Source organism: Passer montanus, unplaced genomic scaffold (assembly GCF_014805655.1).
Source record: "Passer montanus isolate IOZ18808 unplaced genomic scaffold, ASM1480565v1 scaffold20, whole genome shotgun sequence".
NCBI classification, from domain to species: Eukaryota; Metazoa; Chordata; class Aves; order Passeriformes; family Passeridae; genus Passer; species Passer montanus.
In genome coordinates, this window is record NW_024366592.1 from 1,676,415 (window position 1) to 1,699,376 (window position 22,962).

General features: G+C 39.2%; 1 protein-coding gene across 10 annotated transcripts in view; it reads left to right on the plus strand.

Moving 5' to 3' along the window:
- The window catches only part of EPS8 (epidermal growth factor receptor pathway substrate 8), a 124,825-nt gene that overhangs the window by 87,924 nt on the left and 13,939 nt on the right, over positions 1 to 22,962 (plus strand). For 9 of the 10 annotated variants that reach the window (XM_039708082.1, XM_039708083.1, XM_039708081.1 and 6 more), the window contains 10 exons: positions 1,354 to 1,490; positions 3,160 to 3,233; positions 4,281 to 4,407; positions 4,761 to 4,849; positions 6,861 to 6,935; positions 7,543 to 7,691; positions 9,739 to 9,922; positions 13,113 to 13,246; positions 16,460 to 16,571; positions 17,442 to 17,585. In XM_039708082.1, coding sequence (XP_039564016.1) covers positions 1,354 to 1,490; positions 3,160 to 3,233; positions 4,281 to 4,407; positions 4,761 to 4,849; positions 6,861 to 6,935; positions 7,543 to 7,691; positions 9,739 to 9,922; positions 13,113 to 13,246; positions 16,460 to 16,571; positions 17,442 to 17,585 — 1,225 coding nt within the window. The remainder of the gene's footprint in view (positions 1 to 1,353; positions 1,491 to 3,159; positions 3,234 to 4,280; positions 4,408 to 4,760; positions 4,850 to 6,860; positions 6,936 to 7,542; positions 7,692 to 9,738; positions 9,923 to 13,112; positions 13,247 to 16,459; positions 16,572 to 17,441; positions 17,586 to 22,962) is intronic. The other variant, XM_039708089.1, reaches the window with a different exon arrangement.

Consider the following 22,962-nt stretch of genomic DNA (forward strand, 5'->3'; position numbering starts at 1 on the left):
GGGCACTCCTAGAAAAACAAAAGAGAACCTGAACTGTGTCTAACTCTATTTGCAGGTTTAAAATTAAATAAATAGACTTTACCATTTGTGGGACTGTTGCAAAACCAGGTATATATAAGCACTGAGAGGCAATCCAGAGTGACTCAAACACATTGGACATGCTGGGAAACTAATGAGATGTAATTGGGAAAAGAATGTAGGTCAATACATCTGTTGGGACAAATAATCTGAGATATCAATCTCTGAGGGCTGTTAGGCCCAGAGGTCAAATGTGGGTGGCAGCTGAGTGCTGGCTCCTCCCTGTTGGCTCATGTGCCTGCTGGCTTTGGGTCACAGGGAGGAACCCTCCTGCCTCACCCAGCCTCTGAGGCATCATTGAGGTGTTGCAAGGTTGTTGATGAGTGAAAGGGGACTGGAGAAAGGAAAGGCAAAAGAAATAGATTTATCTATTCTTTATTACTTTATCAATTTATTCATTTACATTTATTATTATTATTACTACTACTACTACTACTATGACGACGACTACTACTACTACTATTGTTGTTATTATTTCTTCAAAGACCAAACAACATTTGATTTGTGGTCTTGTTGAATGCTGTGAATGAGATGGATTTCTAAAAGGTGAATTTAAGGTGAAGATCTAGTTTTTGAACAGAGCTCTGGGGAAGGAATGGGGGATATACATGACAGGAGCTACTGTGATTTTTTTTTTTTTGTCTGTTGGTATCAACAGACTACAGAATGAATTCAAAGACCTCTTTCCTTACAGCATTTAAAACTACTCTAAGAACTAGAAAATTGCAGCTGGGAACATTGATATGTTTGTATTGAGAGAGGATGAACAGGCCCCTGTTAGAAAACAAATCAGCCAGTGAACTTGGTTTTGTTGGCAGGGTTTTAAGCAAAAGACAGATTGACAACTGGCCAGGCTTAGGGGACTAGATACTTGATTTGTGATGGCTGAAAGGTATCAAATGATGGCTTCAAACCTTCCCATTTTCTCCCATACAAAAGACAAGTCCCACCCTTACAACTGCCACGCAATAAGCCCGAGGCACTGAATTTTATCTGTGTGAACTGGCAGGTCTCCTCGTGTTCTTTGTCACTGCCTGGGGATTTCCCAGGTGACAAAGACTTGCTCACTCCCTGGTGGAGTGGATTTCCTGGAGAGGGTTTTCTCCAGTGGGTTTGTGTTGTGTTTATGATATTTCCACATCATGGTCTGGAGTGCAGCTTGCTTGGCAAGCCACAGCGTCCTTGTGAAGTCTCCTTGTTTCCTCTGACCAAGCACTGGAGAACAGAACATTCTTCCTTCCAGTGTCACTCATGGGCTTTCTCCTGTCTCTCTAGAATGATCTCCAAAGCTGACAGTGCCATCCCTCCACCCCCACGGGCCCCTGCCCCCGTGCCCCCAGGGACCATCACGCAGGTGGACGTGCGGAGCCGCGTGGCAGCGTGGTCGGCGTGGGCCTCGGAGCAGGGGGACTGTGAGTATTCCTGGGGCCGCTGCCACACACACGGGGGCCAGGAATGGATTTTTGTGGTGCTTGGTAGCAACAGAAGTGCTTTGGAAAGGCCACTTTGGCGACAGCAGCAGCTGGATGCAGAAGTGGTTGTGCAAGGTCAGCCCTCTGCCCTCGCTGCCAGCAGATTTTCCCAGTGGAGTTTGAGATGCCCCAAGCCTGAGCTGGGGACAAAGATCTGTCAGAATCTGATCTGTCATTTCCTTGCATTTACCCATTTTCTGGATTCCCGTTCAGAGCTGCTTTTGCTTGTGCTGGGTGTGGGTTCCAGATTTTGATCTTCTGGGCTTTTTTGTGAAGGTGTAACAGTAACACAGTAATCTAATGATGCTCTCCTCAGTAGTAGGGCCAGATATTTTGGAAAATTAAAAAGTATAATCATGGATCATCATTATTTATTTATATTATATTTATTTTTATGATGGCTGCTTTGGCTAATGAGTTTGTTGGGTTTTTTGGGTATTTTTATAAGCCTTAACTAGGAACTACTTTAACGATTCTTAATGGGTTGGGATTTTTCTGTTTGATGGTTATTTAAAAACATTTTGATGAGATTTCTTTAAAAATAAAAGTTCTTCAGAATGAATAAAGTTCCTTCTATAAAACAGACTAAAATGGTTAACATGAAGCCAAAAGTTCCTTCTATAAAACAGACTAAAATGAAGCCTCTTTTAGTTTGTTTTCTTGGGTTGTTTTATAATATTAAGACTGTACCAAGAAAAAGCCTTAGATTCCTTATAATTTTTCTTTTATTAAATTATATCAATATTACTTAACAAAGTACACAACTATGCAATAAAAACAACTGCAAATGTACAGGGAAATCTGAAATGTTAATAATTACTTAATCTATGTACTTACATACATCTATTTTGAGTAAATGCTGTCTTGTTCTTCTGATTGAGCTCTCATATCAGATAAGTTTTATTAGTTTGGGGTCTTGTAGGAGCAGTTGTGGAGCAGAGTTCCTGCAGTTTTATTCCACTCAGGTGAATCTTTTCTAAAATGTGTTTACTGAAATCCCACCTGCTCACAAATGCAGTGCATTACTAGGTGTGGATTAAAAATGCAAAATTTATAATTCCTCAAATAATTCACCCTTGTTATTTTCAAAAAGAGTCACTGAATCTGGGTGCTGTTATTTGGAAATATCAGTTCTATCACATCCCTCTTCTTTCTGTGTTTCCAGACCTGGCATCCCTTTTTGCTAATAACTTTTTACATAAGAATTGTCTTCAAAGTCACTGCACTCTTTCCTGCTTTCTTCTACTGGAGTAGCTCTCAGCTACTGGGAAGAATTGGGAAGAATTCCTAATTATGTCATATTTCTAATCTGCCACTTTGTGTTGAATTTTTTTTCAAATTTAAAATACTTCTGCAGTTAACTTCATTTATGCAGTTAAGTAGAGTGAAAGCAGGTACAGAAGATTTTTTTGTGAGCCTGGACAGGATCAGGCATAAGGGTGCAAAATTTTCAGCTTGTGTGAAGTCCCTGCAAAGGGAATGGTAGAGTTTTGTCCATCTTTTTATTACAATAGTGTACTTCAAAGCATAAACTCTATAGAAATTGTTATATACTAACATACTAAACCCACATTTATGCATGCCTTATTCTCTTCTCCCGTTTTTGCAGATGAAAAGCACAGACAATACCACGAGCAGGAGGAAACAGCAGAGATGATGGCAGCCAGGATTGACAGAGATGTTGTAAGTGAGGAGCTACAAATGGTGCTGCTTCATGTCTGTGAAATTTTGCAGCTCTCCTTTGTGGGAAGACTTTTCTCCACATGGGATATTCAGTTCTGGAGAAAAGCTTTCCAAGCAGCCTCTGCTTGTTGTGGTAGATCTGAAATGAACAGGTGGCAGTTTCTTTCCTTAGTATTATTTTTAAAAAGGAAGAAAAACGCACTGAATGTTGATGACAAGTTTTCTGCGGAGAAGAGCTGGAAATAGAAATTGTAATTTTTTAAGTAATTTATTTCAGCAAACTATGTAAGGATAAAAAATTCCATCAGTTTAGCAGGACTTGGATATGTGCAACACCTGTAAAATAAACATGGTCATTTCTGAAGACAGGTGGACCCTTTTTATTTATAACTTCAGGCATTCCTGAATATAAGCAACAATATTTGGCATGTTCTATGGTATATGTTAGATCAAACATTGCCCCATCTGTCATTTGTAACTTTCTACTTCTCCACTCTGCTATTGCCCTCAGCAACATCAGAGGGTCTTGGGAAAAGCATGTTGGGGCCTGCTGGATTGGTGTTTTTGTGTTTTCCCCTGGGGTTGGTTCATTCTCCTCCAGTTACTCTTTGAAATCAATTCTTCAAAGAGCACTTCTCCACAAACAGCTTAATTTGTAGAGAGCTTCACCAAACAGCTTAAAACTTATTACAAAAGGAGATTACAAAGTTATACTCTTCATGAAAATGCTGTCCATTCAAATAATTACAATTCTTTTCATGTGCTCTCAGCAAAAATGTAATGTGGAAGTAAATTGTGTAATTGCAATCTGAGATGAACTATCTTGTAATACATAATTAAAAAAACTTCCAGCAGGCCTATGTTTTTTAAAAAAATAAAATTATAATACTTTACAAGTATGTAAATTTAAAACCACAAGGAATCTAAATAGGAAATATTCCAGCATGGACTTTGTTCCAAGGAATCTGGTGGTGTCTGGTAGTCTGGACATTTCAATTTCTGCTATAGATTCTGTAGAGAAAAAGTTTCTTTTCTTTTCTCCCACAGCAAATTCTGAACCATATTTTGGATGACATAGAGTATTTTGTTACCAAACTGCAAAAAGCTGCAGAGGCATTTGCTGAACTTTCAAAGAGGAAGAAAACTAAAAAAAGTAAAAAGAAAGGACCTGGAGGTAAGAGTTCATACTGCACACAATTCTGTTTCTCTCAGGACCATTGAAGGAGCTAGGAAATTTCTTTTTGTGTGGTTTTTATTAATCAGTGTAGCAATTTTCTCTCAATTTGAGCACAAAAGTTCCTATCAGGATATGCTTAGAGGGAAACCTATGGAAATAATTTACTTGAAATCAGTGGGGAATGACTAATTAGAGATGTGACCACAGAATATGCTCCTGTCTTGGTTCTGTATTTACAAAATTCTGTAAGATGGTAAATTTATTATGGATTTGTTGTTTGCTATATCTGGAATACTTATGGAAGCTACATACCTATAAAAATTGTATAAAAATCTTGTTTTGTTCACCAGAGGGTGTTCTGACTCTCCGTGCAAAGCCACCTCCTCCAGATGAATTTGTTGACTGCTTCCAAAAATTCAAGCATGGCTTCAATCTCCTGGTAAGTGAAAGCAGCCAGTGGGTCTGAGATGTGAGGTTAGACCAGGGCTAGCCACCTCTGGGCTAGCTTGGCCTCTGAGCTTTGGGATGCTGCTACTCAGGTTCTCCACACAATGGCTGGATGAGCATATTTGGTGTTCAGCATCGTGTTTCTTCCTGGTTCTTTAAACCCTTTGACTTGGGAAATTTGATTTTAATAATTCAAGATGATAATTCAAGAGCCTTCTGCTGGCATCTCCTCTTCTACAAGTTGGAGTCTCCCATTCAAGGGAGGCAGCACTTGGGACAGCCTCACAGCATTTGCTGTCAGACACTGACTGTCCCTTCCCATTGCTGGGGAGGCTGTGCCAGGGGGGAAAGCTGCTCCTGAATTCACCAAGTCAAATCAGCTTCTTTCTTCCTCCTGGGGAATAAATTCTGATTGCAGGGCTGTAGGAAATATTTAGACATGTTAAAAATATCTTAAAAAAAAAAAAAAAGGAAGCTGCATCAATGTTGTGGTTCTGACCTTAAGGGAGGATGAGTATCCTGGAACATGCTCGTCCTTCCCAGTAAAAAGATGTAATGTCCAGGGGTTTTTCCATTCTTTTTGCTACATTCTGCATTAAATTAGTTTTTTGTACTCAAGAACAATCTGTGCATCTTTTAATCTTTCTCTTCTATGCAGAAGAAGTCACAGCTCCTGTTTTGGTGTTCAGCAGCATCTGGGACTTGCTTCTGGTGTTGCTTTTGAGGAGTTGTGCTGTGACGATGCTTAAACAATTCTTTACTTCAGCATCTTTGCAGGAACAACAAAAGCCTGAAATTTGTGCTTTATATCAGGCAAGGAGAACTGTAGAAAATTAAGAATCTAGTTTAAAAAGAAAAGGAGTAGCTAGAAGAACAAAATCTTCAACTAGAATGGAAATTGTTTTAAAACCTCATGCTGGAAGCTTCTGGAAATACCTACCATCTGTGAGAGAGCTTTAGACAGACTGGGACTGGGTTGTTATGGCTGAGGAATGTATAGGAAGTTATTAGAAGCAAAATCATATCCTTCTCCTTTCTTCATTTGGGGAGGAAGTTGGATGTAAAAGCAGAACCAGGGTAGCCAAAAGCAGTTTGAGAAACAGATGCAATAGAAACTACTACAACTCCTTAAATCACATTTGGGCTTCTTATTTCTGGAGCCCACAAAGCCAATGGGTGATCAGTAGATAAAAGAAATTCTCCAAGAAACTCTATCAGTGAATTTTAATGGTTTGGGGGTTTTAGAATTTTTTTTATGGTGGTGTTTGGTCATAAATTGGATTTGATGATCCAGGTTTTTCATAGAAATATCTTATTATAACAGATAAAGTGATAGAAGAAGATCACTATTGGTAGATGTGATGGTCATGGACTGGCAAGGAAAAATCTCTTACATAAAACAAATCAGAACAAAATGTTGGTGTAACAGAGATTCCTGGGAGACAGACATCTGTGTTCAGTGTGATCAACCAGGCAAATGGTAAAAGCCACCAAGGAAAAAAGGACAACAGAACATTATCAAGGGGCATCAACATGCCATTATGCTACCTGGCCTGATATTTTTGGCAGTGTAGCAAAATTGAAAAAGTTCCAGGGTGGACAAGGATGCCTGAAGGAATTACTTCAGCTTGGAAAACACCAGATTCAGGAACAATGTAATAAGTCTGTAAATGTTTATGAGTATTGCTAGAAAAAAGTGAGCTGAGAAGGACAGTTTAGTTTTATTTGAACAGTTTGTAGAATACTAATGAAAGTAAGAAGTGTCAGATTTCCAAAGGAGATGCCTCTTCACAAAGCACGTGATTTGGTTTTGGAACTTCTTGTTTTGCACAATAGGTGCTAAAATATGCATGGAGTCAAGAGCAATGGGATGGATGAGCACTTAGGGGTTGTTGCAGGCCAAGCACTGGGCTTAGGAGGACCATGACCATTCTTATGTGAAGTATTTATTGTCTTAACAGTTAAATGTTTCTTAGAATGTACTGTTTGTTTGATTCCTTCAGGCCAAGTTGAAGTTCCATATCCAAAATCCTAGTGCAGCTGATCTGGTTCATTTTCTCTTTACCCCACTACATATGGTAAGACTTTACAAATTTCTACGTGTTTCCCTTCAGAACTCTTGTATTTATATACTCTGTAACTTGTTCAATGATAACAATATTGAAATGTTGTGCCCTTGGACAATAAGTAAGGAGAAATGTTTGTGTCTCAGGATGAAGTTTTCTTTAAGAAAATAGTTTATATACTTTTCTGCATATTTTACCTTCTATTAAATGTTTTTATTTAAATAATCTTTAGCCTCATGTTACACTTTGTCATTATAATGTTTAGCTAGCAATAAAAAATTGTGGTTCTCTACATAAGGCAGGAGGAGAGTTGGAACCATATTTAATGGAAGTATGTGTGGCTTTGATCAGTAAAGCAAAATTAACATTGCCCAGAGTGTGTCTGAACAAAAAATGGTTGGTGAGCAGAACAGCAGCTCTCCAGCAATAAATAGTTTAGTTAATTTCTGTGACATCCAGACACACTTTTAGTTTATCAGAGGGTTTTTTATTTCCGGGGGGTGTTTTTATGAGTAATGACTGTTTCCTAGCAGCACTGTAGGTAACATAAATTCACAGTCACCTCCTTACTGACAACCAACATGTGTGTTCCTGGCATTATTTGAATCCTTGGATTTAGGTGGTACAGACAACAGGAGGGCCAGAGCTTGCCAGCACAGTGCTCAGCCCCCTGCTGACAAAAGACACCGTAGACTTCCTGAGGTACACGGTCACCAGCGAGGAGGGACAGCTCTGGATGTCCCTGGGTGATTCATGGACCAAAGCCAGGTGAGAAAAAATCTTCTGGTCTTAGAGAATCTTCGGGTTTTTTACAATTTTCTCTAAAATCAAGTTTATCGACATGTTCTTAACCAGGTCATCCATACACTAATAAATTTAATATTACTTTGTTAGGATTTGGACTCCTGAGAACTGTTTTTTGAGGGTTTCGGAAAGGAACTCTTTAGCTTTGCTGGAATTTGGGATCTCAAGGAGACACAAAATACATAGAGAATTTTTTTTTTGGTCAGTGGTATCCAGAACCTCCTGACATAATCTTTTGGAGTATCTTTTCCTGAACAGTCCCTTGCATGTTTCCAGTTGTTTTTCACTGTTATTTTTCCAGCCCATCTATCTGGACTTCATTAAAAAGCAATTTGAAGATGCAATAAAGAGTGACAAAGTTTTAAATAAAAACTACAAATGTCTGTTTTCAATTTCCAATAATTACTTGAAGTTAAAAATTTGCAATGTCTTTACTTCTTTAAAAGCATCATAATGTTTTAAAAATGTTTGTAATTACAGAAAAATGTTTATTGACTGAACTGTGCCACATGTGCAAACATTATGCATTGCACTTAATGGATTCATTGTTATGATTTATCTCAGCTGAAAATTAACTTCTTTATGCATTTGTTAGGTTCAAGGTAATTCTGCAGTTTGAAATTTGGGAAATTGAACATGCAAAAGAAGAATCTTAAATTAACAAAGCGCATTTTGACTGTAATCTGTGGTAGATAAGTACAGATGATGATGAAGTATGCAATCGCTTGGGCTGGAAATGCAGCATGCTTTTTGTGTTTATTCATCCTTACTCTTACATTTCAGATTGGAACACAAATGTCTACCAGATGGATTTTGTTTTTATTAATAATTTTATTAATTATTTGGTTGATTGAAAGCTATATAGTGTAAGGAAGGCTGCATGGCAGGAGTGGAAATGGCCTCATAGCATTGGAGCCCCGTGCAGTGAAAATGGATCACTGGGCAAAACAAGAGAGTTCCTTGTCTTGGGAACTATTCCATTTGTTTAGTCCATCCTGAAAAAAAAAAGGAAATGAAAAGAGAAATGGCTGGTGTTTGATAGTGAAGAATGAAGCACTTAAAATGTAGTTGTCTGATCTGTGCAGATTAGAATTGATGGTGAGATTGATCTCAGTATCCAGAGGTACCCTGGGGTGGGATGCAGCAGGAGAGGGGAATGATAAAATCAGGGATTTCTGACCAGCCCTAAGAGGCTGGGAAGTGCTGACTGCTCATGTGACTGGCACTATTTGTCCTTTGATTTTGGGCAGTGTCAGCAAGGAGTCTGTTAAAAGACTGTAATGTACATTCCTGATTCTGCTGCCAGTGTGAAGACACAGCAATTTATATTGTGGGACAGAGTGTTAGGTGTGGTGCAAAGGCAGAGCAACACAGCATTAATTTAGGTGTTTGTATTACAACAGAGAATGCTAGTGGAACTCTGAAAAGTAGTACAGTATTTATAAAGATCAATCTGGACCATAAAACAGCAAATGTGATGATAATTCTTGTGTCCTGGAGAATGTGGGGTTTATGTCTGCAAATCTGTTGTTTGGTTGGTTGTTTTTTTTTTTTTTTGCTGTAGTTAGACCCCCTAGGCTTCCATGCTTCATACCTGCTTTCAGGTGTTCTTACAAAGCTGGCTGTTTCTCTGAAGTCTTCTGTTGGTGCTTTCACACAAATAGAGCATTGCAATATTTTCCCCCACCTCTCACCATTAAAACAAGTCCTAGATTTGTCTTGATTGATTCTTCTACTACCCATCTTTGCTATAAGGCAGAAGTTTGCTGTGTTTTAGCACTGGTGTGCCCTTACAGAAGCAGCAAACCCTTTCTGCAGGGCACTGCAGGGAGGATAGCGGAGGTAAATAAATGTGTTCTGCTGATTCTCCCTGTTCTAGCATGCTTCTGCCTCTGCTGTAATCCCAGCATCTCCTCTCTATTAATAAAAATTCTGAAGCACTTCAATTTCTACAAACTGAACCTTATTAAACTGGGATTTTACAGAGATTTCTGACTTGCCTTTCCCACAGAGCTGAATGGCCAAAAGACCATTTTATCCCGCCGTACGTGCCCCGTTTCAGGAATGGCTGGGAGCCTCCTCTGCTGAACTTCATGGGGGCTCCAAAGGAGCAGGAGCTCAACCATCTGGCTGAGTCTGTGGCAAACGTGGCAGAGCAGCAGAGGAAGCAGGAGATGAAAAGAATGTCCAGTGAGGTAAGTTACTGCAGAAGTGTGCTGTTAATTAGGTAATTAACACCAACCCCTTCCTTCCTAAGAACAAAATTCTGGGTCATTCCTGGAGTAGCCGCCTGTTATATCCTTGGAAGGTCTTCACACTTATAGGAAGTTACAGGAAACCAAATACCTGCTCAGGCACCAAAAATGCAATTAGGAAAATAGAAGTTTTTTTGCTAATTTCTCTCATTGAACCTGTGCACTCCCCTGCCTCAGCTGGGAGGACAAGCCAAGCCCCTAAGGTTCAGTCTGATTGAGCTCTGCTATCAGATCCCCTTGATTCTGGGCATAAATACTTTGGGCAATGTTTGAAGCAACGTGCTGTGAATCACAGGCACACAATCCAAAAGAAAGGAGCTTTTTGGTGGAATTTTGGACTTAAACTGCTTCCTCATAAATGTGCAATTTACTGTTCCTTTCATTAATCTATTATCACTGTATCTGTCTTGGGGAAATATGTCTGTTATGGGATGTTGTCTTCTTGCAGATCAATTCTCCAATTTGAGATAGCAAAACCTCCCCAACAGAAACTTCCCAGTCACATTGAAACTTTATTTTCATGAAAATCTCAGTTAGTTAAAAAAAAAAGAAAAAAAAAAGAAAAGAGGTCTACTCAGCTGTAGAGACCAAAAAAAAAAAAAAAGAATTGTAAAAACCCTGCCAAGCAAAGGCGGGATAACATGATAGATACTTGATTACCTAAAGCACTGTTTGGCTTTATGCCTAACAAGATACACAAGAATAAATGTGACAGAAAGTAAGTATTGCCAGTGATTCATTTTGAGAATAAAAGCATTTTAGTGAAGTTAATGGGCACAGTAATGTGAAATGTAGCTTTTGCCATCACTATCACCCCACCTTCCCTCATGACCTCCCAAAAACATCAAACATTTTCTCATTTTCTACTACTGATCTACATTTCCATGTGGTTTGTTATTTATATTGTGTTCCTTCTAAATAATTAATAATAATAATAACAACAACAACAGACAACACAATTGAAACTTTTTTGATAGTATTTTAAAAAATCATTAATTTTTCTCTCTTGATCATTCTAAGAACTTCATGTTATTTATTTATATAAAAACCTAAAACAAATCTGAAGGGGGAGAATATACTGAGGTGTTTCAATTACTTGTGTTTCAGGGAGTTTAGTCTTTTTCATGAACTGGTAGTTGTTTGTGCCAACTTAACCTCTTTGTCTTAACCTTCAAAAGACACATACACACAAAAAAAATTATATCAATATATTTATATAATTTAAATTTAAATATATATACATTTATATATAAAAATTATATATATATATATATATATATATATAAATCTATCTCGGTTCATTGAAGCAGTTTGTGTGCCTGGTTCCTGGGATGTCAGGCACTGGTTTCATGACTGTCCCTGATTCCCACAAGGTTCTGGGCAAACGATTTAACCTTGATACCTTGGCTTCCTGTGCCCATGCCTCCCTAGCACATCCTTGGGGGAAAAGGCACTGAGCTGCCTAATAGCTGGGAAGTGCTGCAGGTGCTCAGCTGGAAAAAGCTGCCTGAGTGCAAAATGCTGTTTTGTCTGCAGCAAAAGCAGCGCCCTGGAGTGGGTGACACCAGGATAATTATTCTGTCATAAGTCTGCTGTAACAGCTTGTTCAATGAGGAGAGCTGCAAAAATCAGATGAGAATGGAAATGTTCGTCTCTTGCTGCTAATTGTCCTTATGTGGTGGTGTGGAATTCATCTCCCCAGAACCAAAGCTGCTTGTGGAGAGCTGTGCTGGGAGAGGAGAGAGGAGCATGGCCCTGTTCTCCCTGCTGGGCAGGGCTCTGGCATCAGGAAAAATGTATTGGAGGCTCCCACCCCTAAAAAACTCCTTTTTCTTTCCATTCCTGAATTCCTGAATCTTAAGTTCCAGCCACACATGCAGCTCCTAGCAGAGGGGTTTCAGGGGGAGGCAGTTCAGCAATGAGGACTTCAAATGGTGAAACAGCCACCAGAGAATGTCCAGTGAGACTAAAGTGATGCAAATAATTTGTGTGTGAAGTAAAATGAATTCCTGCCTCATGGGTGTCTTTTGATGTAAGGCATAAGCCGGGTGTCACTGGAGGTTTTTTCCAAAGAGGTCTAGAAATAGTGTTTTAGAGAATATTCTAGTAGTATGGGCAGTTCTGTGGGGTTTAACTTATTTTATTAATTGCTTTTCATAAACCCTCAGTCCCCTAATCAAGGATCTCTGGGTGCCATGACCTGGGGGTAGTGATTAGGTGAGTAACTTTTCTGTAGCCACATTAACAGAGACAATAAAAAAGTAAGCCAAAAGCAAAAAAAATGCAGGAGAAAACTAAAAAAGCCACAACAACCCAGGTTTAAAGATTTGACAGATTCTGGTGAATCTCAGCCAGTCTAACTTGTGCAGCTGCATGGTATAAAGAGAGGATATAAAATCAGCTATTTCAATATCATAATACCCACAAATGAACTGTTAAACTTGGTCTTGTTTTTGGAAATGGATTAAGATCTTTCTTGCCTAGAAGGGGAGTGTTGATGCTGAATTTAAGATTTTTTTTATTATTAAAAAAAAATCTTAAATCTTTTAATGTATCACAAGCGCATATGTGCTTGTGATAAAGTATGATTATTTTCCCTAATTAAAATCCATAATTATACCAACTGTCACACTCCTTTTTTGCATTTCTTCATGGACTATAGCCATATTCAGTGAGGGTGTGACATGAATGAGCTCTTGTAGTAGAGTGATAATTTTCCTTCATTCCTTCCACACACTTACTGCTGGCTGGCCTGGAGCTTTGTGGCTTGAGGTGCACATCCAGAAGAGAAGCTCAGAGCAGTTTTTCTGTGCAGGGTATTTTAAAGCAGCTCAGCCATTGTTTTTAAGTTGTGTTGCTGTGGTGATAGCTGAGAGATGACACAGCCCTTGCCCCAGAGATCTGTTTTTCTCCAGAGCATCCACTGCAATATTAATGCAGCGGAACGACTCGGGATAGAAATCCTTTTATTCTCATCCTTTTGATCTCCGCGTTTACCTACTTGAAACGCAGAAATTATTAACTTTTCATGGCACTGTGGGCACCTGAGGATGGGGGAATGCTGGCAGGTGGAGCACAGGGGAGGATGGCACTAATCCACCGGCGGCTTTGTTCCCTTTTTGTCTTGCAGCCTCCCGGCGTTCCCGACTACCCCCCGGCGGATGGGTATGCATTCAGTAACACGGTGTACAAGAGAGGGCCTCTGCTGGACCAGGGGGCAGCTGTGGCTGCCTTTAAGCAAACTGTTAGCCGACATGTAGATAGGTAACCCTGCCCCGACTGCGGCCGTGGCGCTGTGGAAAACTGTCCCCACTTCTTGCTCTTGGGGTGGCGGGGTCTGTGACTGCCTCTGGTCGTGGCGTTGTGTCTGCTGGGGAAGTGGTTCTGTTTGGCATTGCTTTTCCTTACCTAAAGGGTGTCATTTGGACTCTTTTTGTATAACTTCTATGAGATATCCTGTTTTTCTGTGGTATTAAATCGCTGCTTTTGTCAAAAACTATACAGTGGATTTCCAACCCAACTGCAAGCACAGAATCCACCCACTTCGGTTCAAATTTTAGTTCTGATTTGTTTCATGTTTAAATACACTCTTTGCTCTTTTCAGAATTACAAAGAATGACAAATCTGCTCTGAGATTCACCTGTCCTTGTTTTGATTGACTGTTTGATTTTCTTAGCTGCTCACTTAGTTCTCCATCATCTCCTGCTTTTCATTTTTCTGGGCTGCTGTATAAATATCCACTTTCAGAAGAGTGACACCTTGTCTCTCCTATCCTCTTTCAAATGTTACAGAAAATACTCTGAAATGTTTGCATAGCAAGCAGTGTCTTTTTGCACATCCTCTTTCACCCCCTTCACTTTGTCCTAAAACAGAATAACTTGACAAGGTGATATGCAGTGATCTTTGGCCTTGTCTCTGGGGAGAATTTATACCAGCACAAACTGTGGAGGCACATCAGTAAAGAAGAACTGGAATTTCTCTCCTGTACCAAAGCATATTCCATATATATTATATGAAAAGCATTTTGTCTTATGAGCATGGAAGATGTTTAAGCTAAATTTTGGGGATCAACTTGCTGGTTAAAGCATCCTCAATATAACTCTTTCAGAATCGCTAGTTTTGAGCCATGTGCTAAAAGATCCTGGTTTTAATCTGCATGCAAGCCAATTCCCATATGGTGTGCAGGTTGAAGACACAATTAATTTCTCAGAACTTTGGATTTATTCTTCATGGCAACAGCAGCAGAGTTGTCATCTCTTAATTGTTTTCTCAAATTTGATTGCCTGTTGCATTCTTGTCTCGGGACCATTTATTTTGAAATCTAGATGATCTGCATGTTAAATTCTTTTCTCTTACCTGTAATGTGGTAAGACATGCTTTGTCCTTCCAGAGTAAGAATATTCTATGCAAAGGTTTTTACCTCCACTCGAGTTTAAGAGAAAGAATCTTACTGCATTGAGCTGTTGATGATATCAGGATGTCTGGAATAGAAAGAGTTATCCAAGACTCCTTTGTGGCAGTAAAAATAAATTAATGTTTCTAAGAAGCAGTTCATGAAAGGTGAAATTAGTCTTTGGAAGGCTGTGGAATGAGACCTGCTGTAGTGGTGCCTGCTTCTCACCACTGATGTAAGACATGCCTTCATTGGATGATGCGAATAAGGTGTCAGAGTCTTAGACTTCCAGTGGATATTAGGTATTTCAGGAACTTCCAGCAAGTTTTGTGCTGTTTCAAAGCAGCAGTTTCATGCTGTGGAGTTTGGCTTTCACTGTCATTTGAAGAAAAGATCTCTGGAAGTCTGTGCAACTCTAGGCTCTTGAGCAGGGTACAGTGAAGAGCTGAGGCCTGAAATTATGGTATATCTGATATACCATAGAGAAACACAATGGAGGATGGAGAGAGGGAAGTGATCAGAATATTTGTTACCAGAGTAAACTGACTCATTAGGCTGGGCTTAAATGTTCTGGGCATGTTGCTGAGTCAAGTAAAACTAAAATATAGACATTTTAAAAAGTTCTTCCTGAGTTACGTTTTTGAAGTAATCAGGATGGTTAGGTGTGGACAAAATAGGAAGACGCTGTAATAGAATAGAATATTGTAGAATATTGTAATGATTTTGTAAAGGCTGCCTGTAATTAAAAATACTGTCAGAGCTACATTAGTCATATCTCTGAGATAGCAAGAAAGAAAATCAAAATTATATTAATTTTAGGGGTAGCAGGAAAAATTGGTATTACTCAAACATTGTTCAGCCTTGTAACAGCTGTTCTCTAGGCTGGGGGTCATCACCTGCTTTTCACTCTCTCCTTAAATACTGTGAGTGTTTTTCTTTCAAAACAATCTTTCAATCTAAATATGATTTTCCTTGGTTCTGCTCTTCAAGTCAAGTGAGACAGTTCTCCACAGCCATGCAGTAGCCAGGCAGCTGCTGGACTGCTCAGGCACACCTGGAACCCAGAGTCACACAGCAGCAGCAACCAGCCGTGCTCATGTCCCTGGGCTGTGACCTTGTACCCAGCATTTCAAGCCATGGATTGCTTCATGTTTTAATTAGCTGTTTGGATTAATTTATTTGCATATTTATTTATTTATTTATCTATTCATGTTGGGTGGTTTTTTTTGTTGCTTACTTTCTTTACTGTCCAGTATGGGTTTATGTTGTTGGTGTAATTTGCAGCAAGTGTATAAAGTTACTGGGGGTGTTTTCTGGACCTGTTTGGAGTGGGCTGAGGACTTCTCAATTGAAAAGTGTTATGTCAAAGAAAGTAGTATATTTATAACCAAAGGCATTCTGGACAGGTTTTCCTCATGGAAACAGAGAGATGCAGAGCTTACTGTGATGTACCTTGTTGTGTGTATAACTGGAAAGAAGTTATTTCTCATTCTTAATTGATAAAGTAACTTGAAGTTGTTAAAGCTGATGGCATCTTATGGTCAGTTAAGAAAACTGATCTACAATAGGTGAACATTTTTTAGAGTTTGACTCCATTAGTATTGATGGCAACAATTTATTAATCTATTATATATTTGAAACAATCTGTGACGAACACTAGAAATACAATTTCATACAAAGCCCAAGCCATCAATTATATCCTTAGTATAGTCATTTGTTTATATGGCAAATGACTGTTTAACTTTCTGTAGGAAAACAAACTAAATATAGAGTACATGTTTATTTTGAAACAATAGCACCTGCTGATCTAGGTTGTTATCATACATCTTGCAAGCAGTGAGCTAATAAAGATTAGCAGTTCTTGAGGTCTGTCTATTCCAGCCACCTCTTTATTTTGTTTGTTTCTACTTATTTTTTGGCACTCAAATCAGTGTATTATGACTAGGTAGTTCTACAGCAGCATCACATTATGGCTGAGAGGTTTTTGTTTTAAAAAGTGTTTTGCAGGTTATTCAAAGAGGGCATTTTGTGGTTTTAGTTGCTTGACTGTCTCACTGAACAATAGCCTGATCTTTGCTTTGCAGAAACTATGAAGCACACAATAAAACACAGAGCAAGAAATACGCCAAATGCAAGTACGAATTCGTGGCAAGAAACAACAGTGAGCTTTCTGTCATGAAAGAAGAGATTGTGGAGGTAATTTTGTTTGCAAAGGCAACACACAAATTTCTGGTGCTACTCAAAGCTGAGGGTACCTTTCCTGTGGACAGTGTGGCTTTCCCGAATGTTTGCTTCAATGTGTTTGACTTGTCTGCCTCTGTATGGAAAGTTCAGTTAATTTGTTTTGCATCAATTTTGCTGACTTAGGAAGGGGTGCTGTAGAGATCCGTGCTCAAAATACATTTGTGTGTTCCTTCCACCTTCTCTAGTGTTGCTTTTAAATATTAAGTCGTGTTTAAATAGCTATCTGTGTACACACAGAATATAGTGAAGGACTGTTCTTTCCAAGAGGATGTGGCACCAGAAAAGTGAGATACATTTGGAAGGGAGGGAGCGACAAAGAGAGAAAATGCTGAGTGTGAGAATGTGGGGCAGGCAGGCAGACTTCTGACTGCTCCAGGCCATCCTGCTCCCATTCCCTGTTCACTAAGAAGTGTTGTGTCCCCAAATTTGGGGGAGCTGCCTTTACTTGAGTTATTAGTAATTATTTATTCCTTTTGTCAACAGCATGTGGGCTGTAGAGATGGCAGCATCTCCGTGCAAGTATTTGTGTTTTGTTCCACTCTCTGATCCAGCCCATTCCTGAGTTTTACAGAACTCCATTACACACTTATATATTATTTTTTGGGAGCCCCATTTTGAAAAATGCAGTAGAACCATGTAGAGTTAATGCTGGTGGGAATCAGGGAAGGTACAGGGGTTTCTCAGTGACACATCTGTGCAAGATCTGTTGGCAGACGTGGAACCTGGTAAAGCCGTGGTTTTGTTTTGAAATGATTCACAGCCCAAGTACTGGCAGGAGGAAAGTCAGAAATGACATGTAATTAATTTACCAAATTATTTCAGATTCTGGACGACAGAAAGCAGTGGTGGAAGGTCCAGAACAAAAGTGGCAGCACAGGCTTTGTGCCAAACAACATTTTGGACCCTCTGAGGAACACAGAAGGCGGTCAGGGATGGCCAGAGCCTGCCTACACCCGCACCATCCAGGTACTGTCCATCCTGGGAGCAAAACCTCCTCTGGAAGTGTCACTGTGTGCACAAACAAATTACATTTCTTGTAGAAGCTGATGGTGATGTGGGGAGTCTTTGCTTCTTTTTTGCCAGGGTCGGGATTAAATCGTGAGACGATATTTCTAGTTGGGACTCAGATGTTTGTTAGTTCTATGTCACAGTCTCAAAAACTGTGAGTTCTACAGCACTTCACTCTAAAGAAACTGAAAATGGAGCCCCATCTCTCTCTCTACAAGGTCTTTTAGGGATAAACTGTCAAATTAAAAAATGGCACCTAAATTATTTTCACTTTTAACCCAATAACCAATCACCCATTCTTGCAATGTGGACTTTTTTATCCAATTGCACAAAACCACCCAAACCCATGGAGGAGAAGTAGAAGAAGAAGATGAAGAAGGAAAATAGGAAGGTAAAGAGGAAGGACCAGCCTTCACCCTAGAGCCTCCATCTTACTTTATATGTATTGCTGCATTCTAAACCCTTAAACTCTTAAGTTTTCCACTATGAATGTCACACACTTCTATTCAAATTCCACACCCACAATCCCCGTTCTGTCATTCCATTCTGGAAGCCTTCTCCACGGCCTCAGGTGAAATGCAATGCTCTCTTGGGGGTCAGAGTCTGTCAGCACAGAAAGTCTGAAATTCTCAGCAACCAGGATTCCCACAGTGATGTCTGTATTTCACTGAGAATACAGTTGATAGAGATACTGCAAAAATGGTTTACTTCATTTTTTTTTACCTGCTTATTTGCTTAGAGGTGGTAACTTCAGTCCTAGTGGATGCATATGCATTTATTTTAATTGCAAATATCCTTTGTGAATTGATAGCTGTTGATGCCAAAGAAGGAATTTGAATTATTTAAGGTAGGGTCATCTTTGTTTTTCCTAGAAGAGTGAACAATAGCTTTTCCTTTTATTTTCCCTCTTTGTGTGTCTCTATCCCAGTCCTGAATTTATTTAATTACTGTAATTTTGGAGTCATAAAAAGTAGGTATATTTGCTTTTGAATTCACAAAGCAGGTATTTTTCAATTACTATGTCTGTGCATCTATAGCACTCTATTGTCCTGACCTCATTTTAATTTTCTTTCTTTCATGTAGTGGTGTGGAACTAATATTTTTGTTGTTTTGATTTCTTTCATGTGTTGAACGGAATTAGAGAGAATTATTTAAAAAAAATTCTTACATCAGCACAATTATCCACCCAAGTAAGGATATATAGGATAAAGTTGTAAAACGCATTTTTAGACAAAATTTAAGGGGGTTGGAGGCTGCTAAAAGAAGTTGTTTTTTTTTTTTTCTAAGACCACTTTCTTTCCTCTTTTTTTTTCTAATGATCTTGAAAGCTTAGGCAAACAAATTTGAATTAAGAAGAAATCTCAGGCCTGCCTCTAAATCAGAATTTTAAACCAAACTTGTGTTGAACCTTGAGATTTAATAATTTAATCTAATCTCATTTGTTGTGGCTGCACCTTCCAGCTGATGACTGAAAACCAAGAAATGCCACAGTATTTTGCAAACTAATGTAGTAGACCTGCCTTGATCTTGGTGGGCTTGAATCAGACCATTTCTGAGCTTTCCTGTCCCAAATTGTTTGCCTGTAACATCTTGGCTCATTCTGCATTGGTTGTGGATTTGCCTGTCTGTGAAGTGAAGCATGCATCTAGAGTGCTTTGGGATTTTTTATTGCTCCCTGTGCATGTTATTTTGTGTGTTTGGAATTTGCCACCAAGTCCTGAGCAGGCTGAGTACAGTTTTGAGTAGAGGTTCTCACATTATTCTTCTGTAATGCACTGCAGGGTTTGAAGTTTTCTGCTTGAAATAATGACAACACATGGCATATAATAAAATAATCACTTCCACAAAGCATGCTCCATGGACCTATGAAAATTAGGGTCAGGGAACACCATTTAAGATAAGTCTGTTACTTTGCCCTCTGGCAGGTTATTCTACAGCTTGACCATATTCAAATGTGAGCTCGAAATACTGTGAAATTATTTATGAATATAATAAATTGCGCAGGATAAATGAAGTCTTTACAAAGACATGTCAGTAAAGCTGTTTAAACTCAGTGGTGATTATTGTAATTTTAGCACTCCTGAGCGCTCTCATTTGTCTGTTTTCCTGTGATGGATACATGGTTCATTTGGGAAGTGTTTGCATAACTCCATTTATTTTTACAACAGCACTATGAGACATTGCTGCTGTTTCAGAGAGAACTGAGGGCTTGAAGGGCTGAATGCCTCACCTAAAGTCAGGCAGGAGAATTTGTGGCTAGAGCAGGAAACCCAAGTGGTTCCTATCAGCACTTCTGCCAGACCCTGCCCAGGAGCAGTGCCTGGTGCTGTGCAGCTTTTGCTGTTCTCCCAAGTCATCTTCAGTTTTTAAAAAACTGCCTTCACAGTGGCCTGGCTGCTGTGGCCAGCTGCAGATCAGTGTTATGAGAAAGGGCAGTGTCTTCCTTCACAGACTAATAACCTTCAGTGCACTGCTCACCTTAATCACCTTAAAGGGTGTTCATAGATTGTCTGGAAGAATTAAGGATTCCATTGAAAAAGAGGATTTTTTCACTTGATTGTGCTACAGACACCCCTTCTCTGAGAGATTGATATCTCATGATCACAATCATTCTCAGAGCTGTGAAAGTTTTTTTAGCTCTCGCTCTCTCCCCCTGCCTAGTGACATCAAAGGCCACACATTACATTAAATCCTGATTTTTCATTCAATTGCTTTCAGGATCCAGGAACCAAAAAGTCACTTGAGAGCACTGAGGTGATGCTTGCAGGACATTGCCAGCAATACCCCAGTTATTGAATTATCTTTGTGAGTCAGAGGCTGTAACATTGTTTGTGTTCTGCTCAGTTGAATTAGTTCCAGGAAAAAGAGTTTTTGCTGGTTTGGTGCTCTTGTACTTTTGGGAGAGCATTTTGCTGAATTATTCTATTTTCTACTATTGTTAATTATTGTTTATCAGAGTTTTTTGGGGTGTTGCTCATTTAATCTGTTTATTTTATTGTGAGTCATCACTGGTATTTCACTATCCTATTATAAAAGAACATAAAGAGTTTCCCAAGCACTCCCATTTCCTATTTTGTAAAAGTATTGCTAGTGAACCTATGAAATAATTCCTCATAGTATTTCCTATTTGCTGTGCATTTTATTAACTTGGATTTAATGCTCTTGAAAATTAAGTTTGAAGAGCATAATTAGGATAGAATTATGTATCTTGGTGGGCGTGTTAATTAATCTCCTGACACCCTTTTGGAGGTGAGACAGTTATATTATCAGTGATGTGTACAAAATCCTTAGGCAGAGAGTAAATGTTTAATAAGGTGCAGGGTTTTTTTTCTTTATTTTTTTCCTTTCGAAATGGGGACGAATCCTAGCTAATAACAATTTGAATAAGTAAATTCTGTCTAAATTTCCTGTCAATTCAGTAAAATCACAAACTGGTGTACCCTGCAAAGAACAGCTTAGGGATTTTAATGGGATTTTAGTAGGCAGCTGTTTGCATAATAGCTGAACCCACCAAAGTAAACTCTGGCAAAAGACCCTGCTTGAAATTTTCTCTTCCTGCTTGAAATTTTCTCTTCCAGCCTTGGGTACCGCGTTGTCCCTTTTGGCTGAAGATGAGTGGTTGGTTCTCTCTTGTCCCTTCAGTGGAGTCCCAGGAAAGGATCCAAACCACAGTGCTGTTGAGAAAACTGAGGCTGAACGCTCTGCAGCCCTCTTGGTGTGCTCCTGTCACTGTGCAAACAGGAATGTGGCACTCAAACGTTCAGAAAGAGAGTAAACTGAAAGCTCTGTGTCTGTGTTAACTTAATGAGAACATTTCCCAGAACTAACACTGGTTTTGGTTGTTTCCAGTGGTTCTTTGTCTGTTTTTCCCATAGTTTGAATATGTATATTCCCTTTTTTAATGCCAAAATATATTTGAAAATATATTGTTCCCATTCTTTTACACTGATCAAGAATTAGGGTTGAAACCATTCGCATTTTTACTCAAACTTATTATTTTGCTTCCATTAAAAATAGATTGAATCATACCAAATCTTGTTTTTTCACCAGATGCAGCCTGTAGCGTGCTGAAAACAGCTTTGGGATTTAATTTTTTTCCCTGTAAAAACAAAGATTTTTCTGGCAAGAAATAAGAAAACAAAATTTAGTCCCAGTTAGCTTTTATGATATATCCAGATTTTCAATGAGTGTGTGTGTACCATCACCATTCCAAACAGTTTTGTTCCAATTTGTGGGAATTGAGGTGATCAGAGGGATGAAACACTTCTCCTGTGAGGAAAGGCTGAGAGCTGAGATTATTCAGTGCTCTGGGGAGACTTTCCAAAGGCCTGTCAGTACCTAGAGGGGGCCAGCAGGAGAGCTGGAGAGGCACTTGTGCAAGGGCATGGAGTGACAGAACAGGGGAAAATGGCTTTAATCTTAACGAGGACAGGTTTAGATTGGATATTGGGAAGAATTCTTTACTGTGAGGGTGGTGTGGCCCTGGCACAGGTTGCCCAGAGAAGCTGTGGATGCCCCATTCCTGGAAGAGTTCAAGGCCAGGTTGGATGGGTGTTTGAGCAATCTGGGATAATGGAAGATGCTCCTGTCCATGGCAGGGGATTGGAATTAGATGGAACCACCAGCTCCCTCCCAACCCAAGCCCTTCTGTGAGCAGCACCTTCATCTCATTTGCTGAGCTAGACAACGTTTCTTGAGCTCAAAAAATTAAACTCTTTTTTAATACCTGCTGTGACTTAACTCATTTTTCTCCATTTACAAGTGTTCTTTACATTCACCTGATGATCTTTAATCCTTTGGCACTCTTTTCCTTGGCTTTTATTTTCCATTAAACCTCTTTCTGTCTGGGTAGGTGCTCTGAAAGGAGCTGATTGCTTATATGGCATCACATGTGTATGTTTTGTAGCCAGCACTCTGTTCCCTATTCAAAATAAGGATATTAGAATAACTCACTATCAGTTTCCTAGTGATTAAGAAGAGGTAATTACTAAGACTGATGTTCCTTTAGTTTAAAGTGCTAATGTGTATGAAATTTCAGGAGTGATGTGTGAGACAGTTGCTTTTCACCTTTCTAACAACACTATTTGATGTGATTTACTCCACTTTCCTCACAGCAATTACTGGGAGAGCTCTCAGAGGTAACTGAATTACTCTTCTGATATTGAATCTTAAAATTTCCCCTTTTGGACTTTGTAGTCACCAAATTCCATAGTGCATGCTGCTTTTTATAGCAATGAATAGAAGTGATGGGATGAATGTGTGGATGTCCTCAAAAGATCTGGAGTTAAAAAAAGAAGCATTAAAAAAAGAAATGTTAAATGGAATTCAACTATAT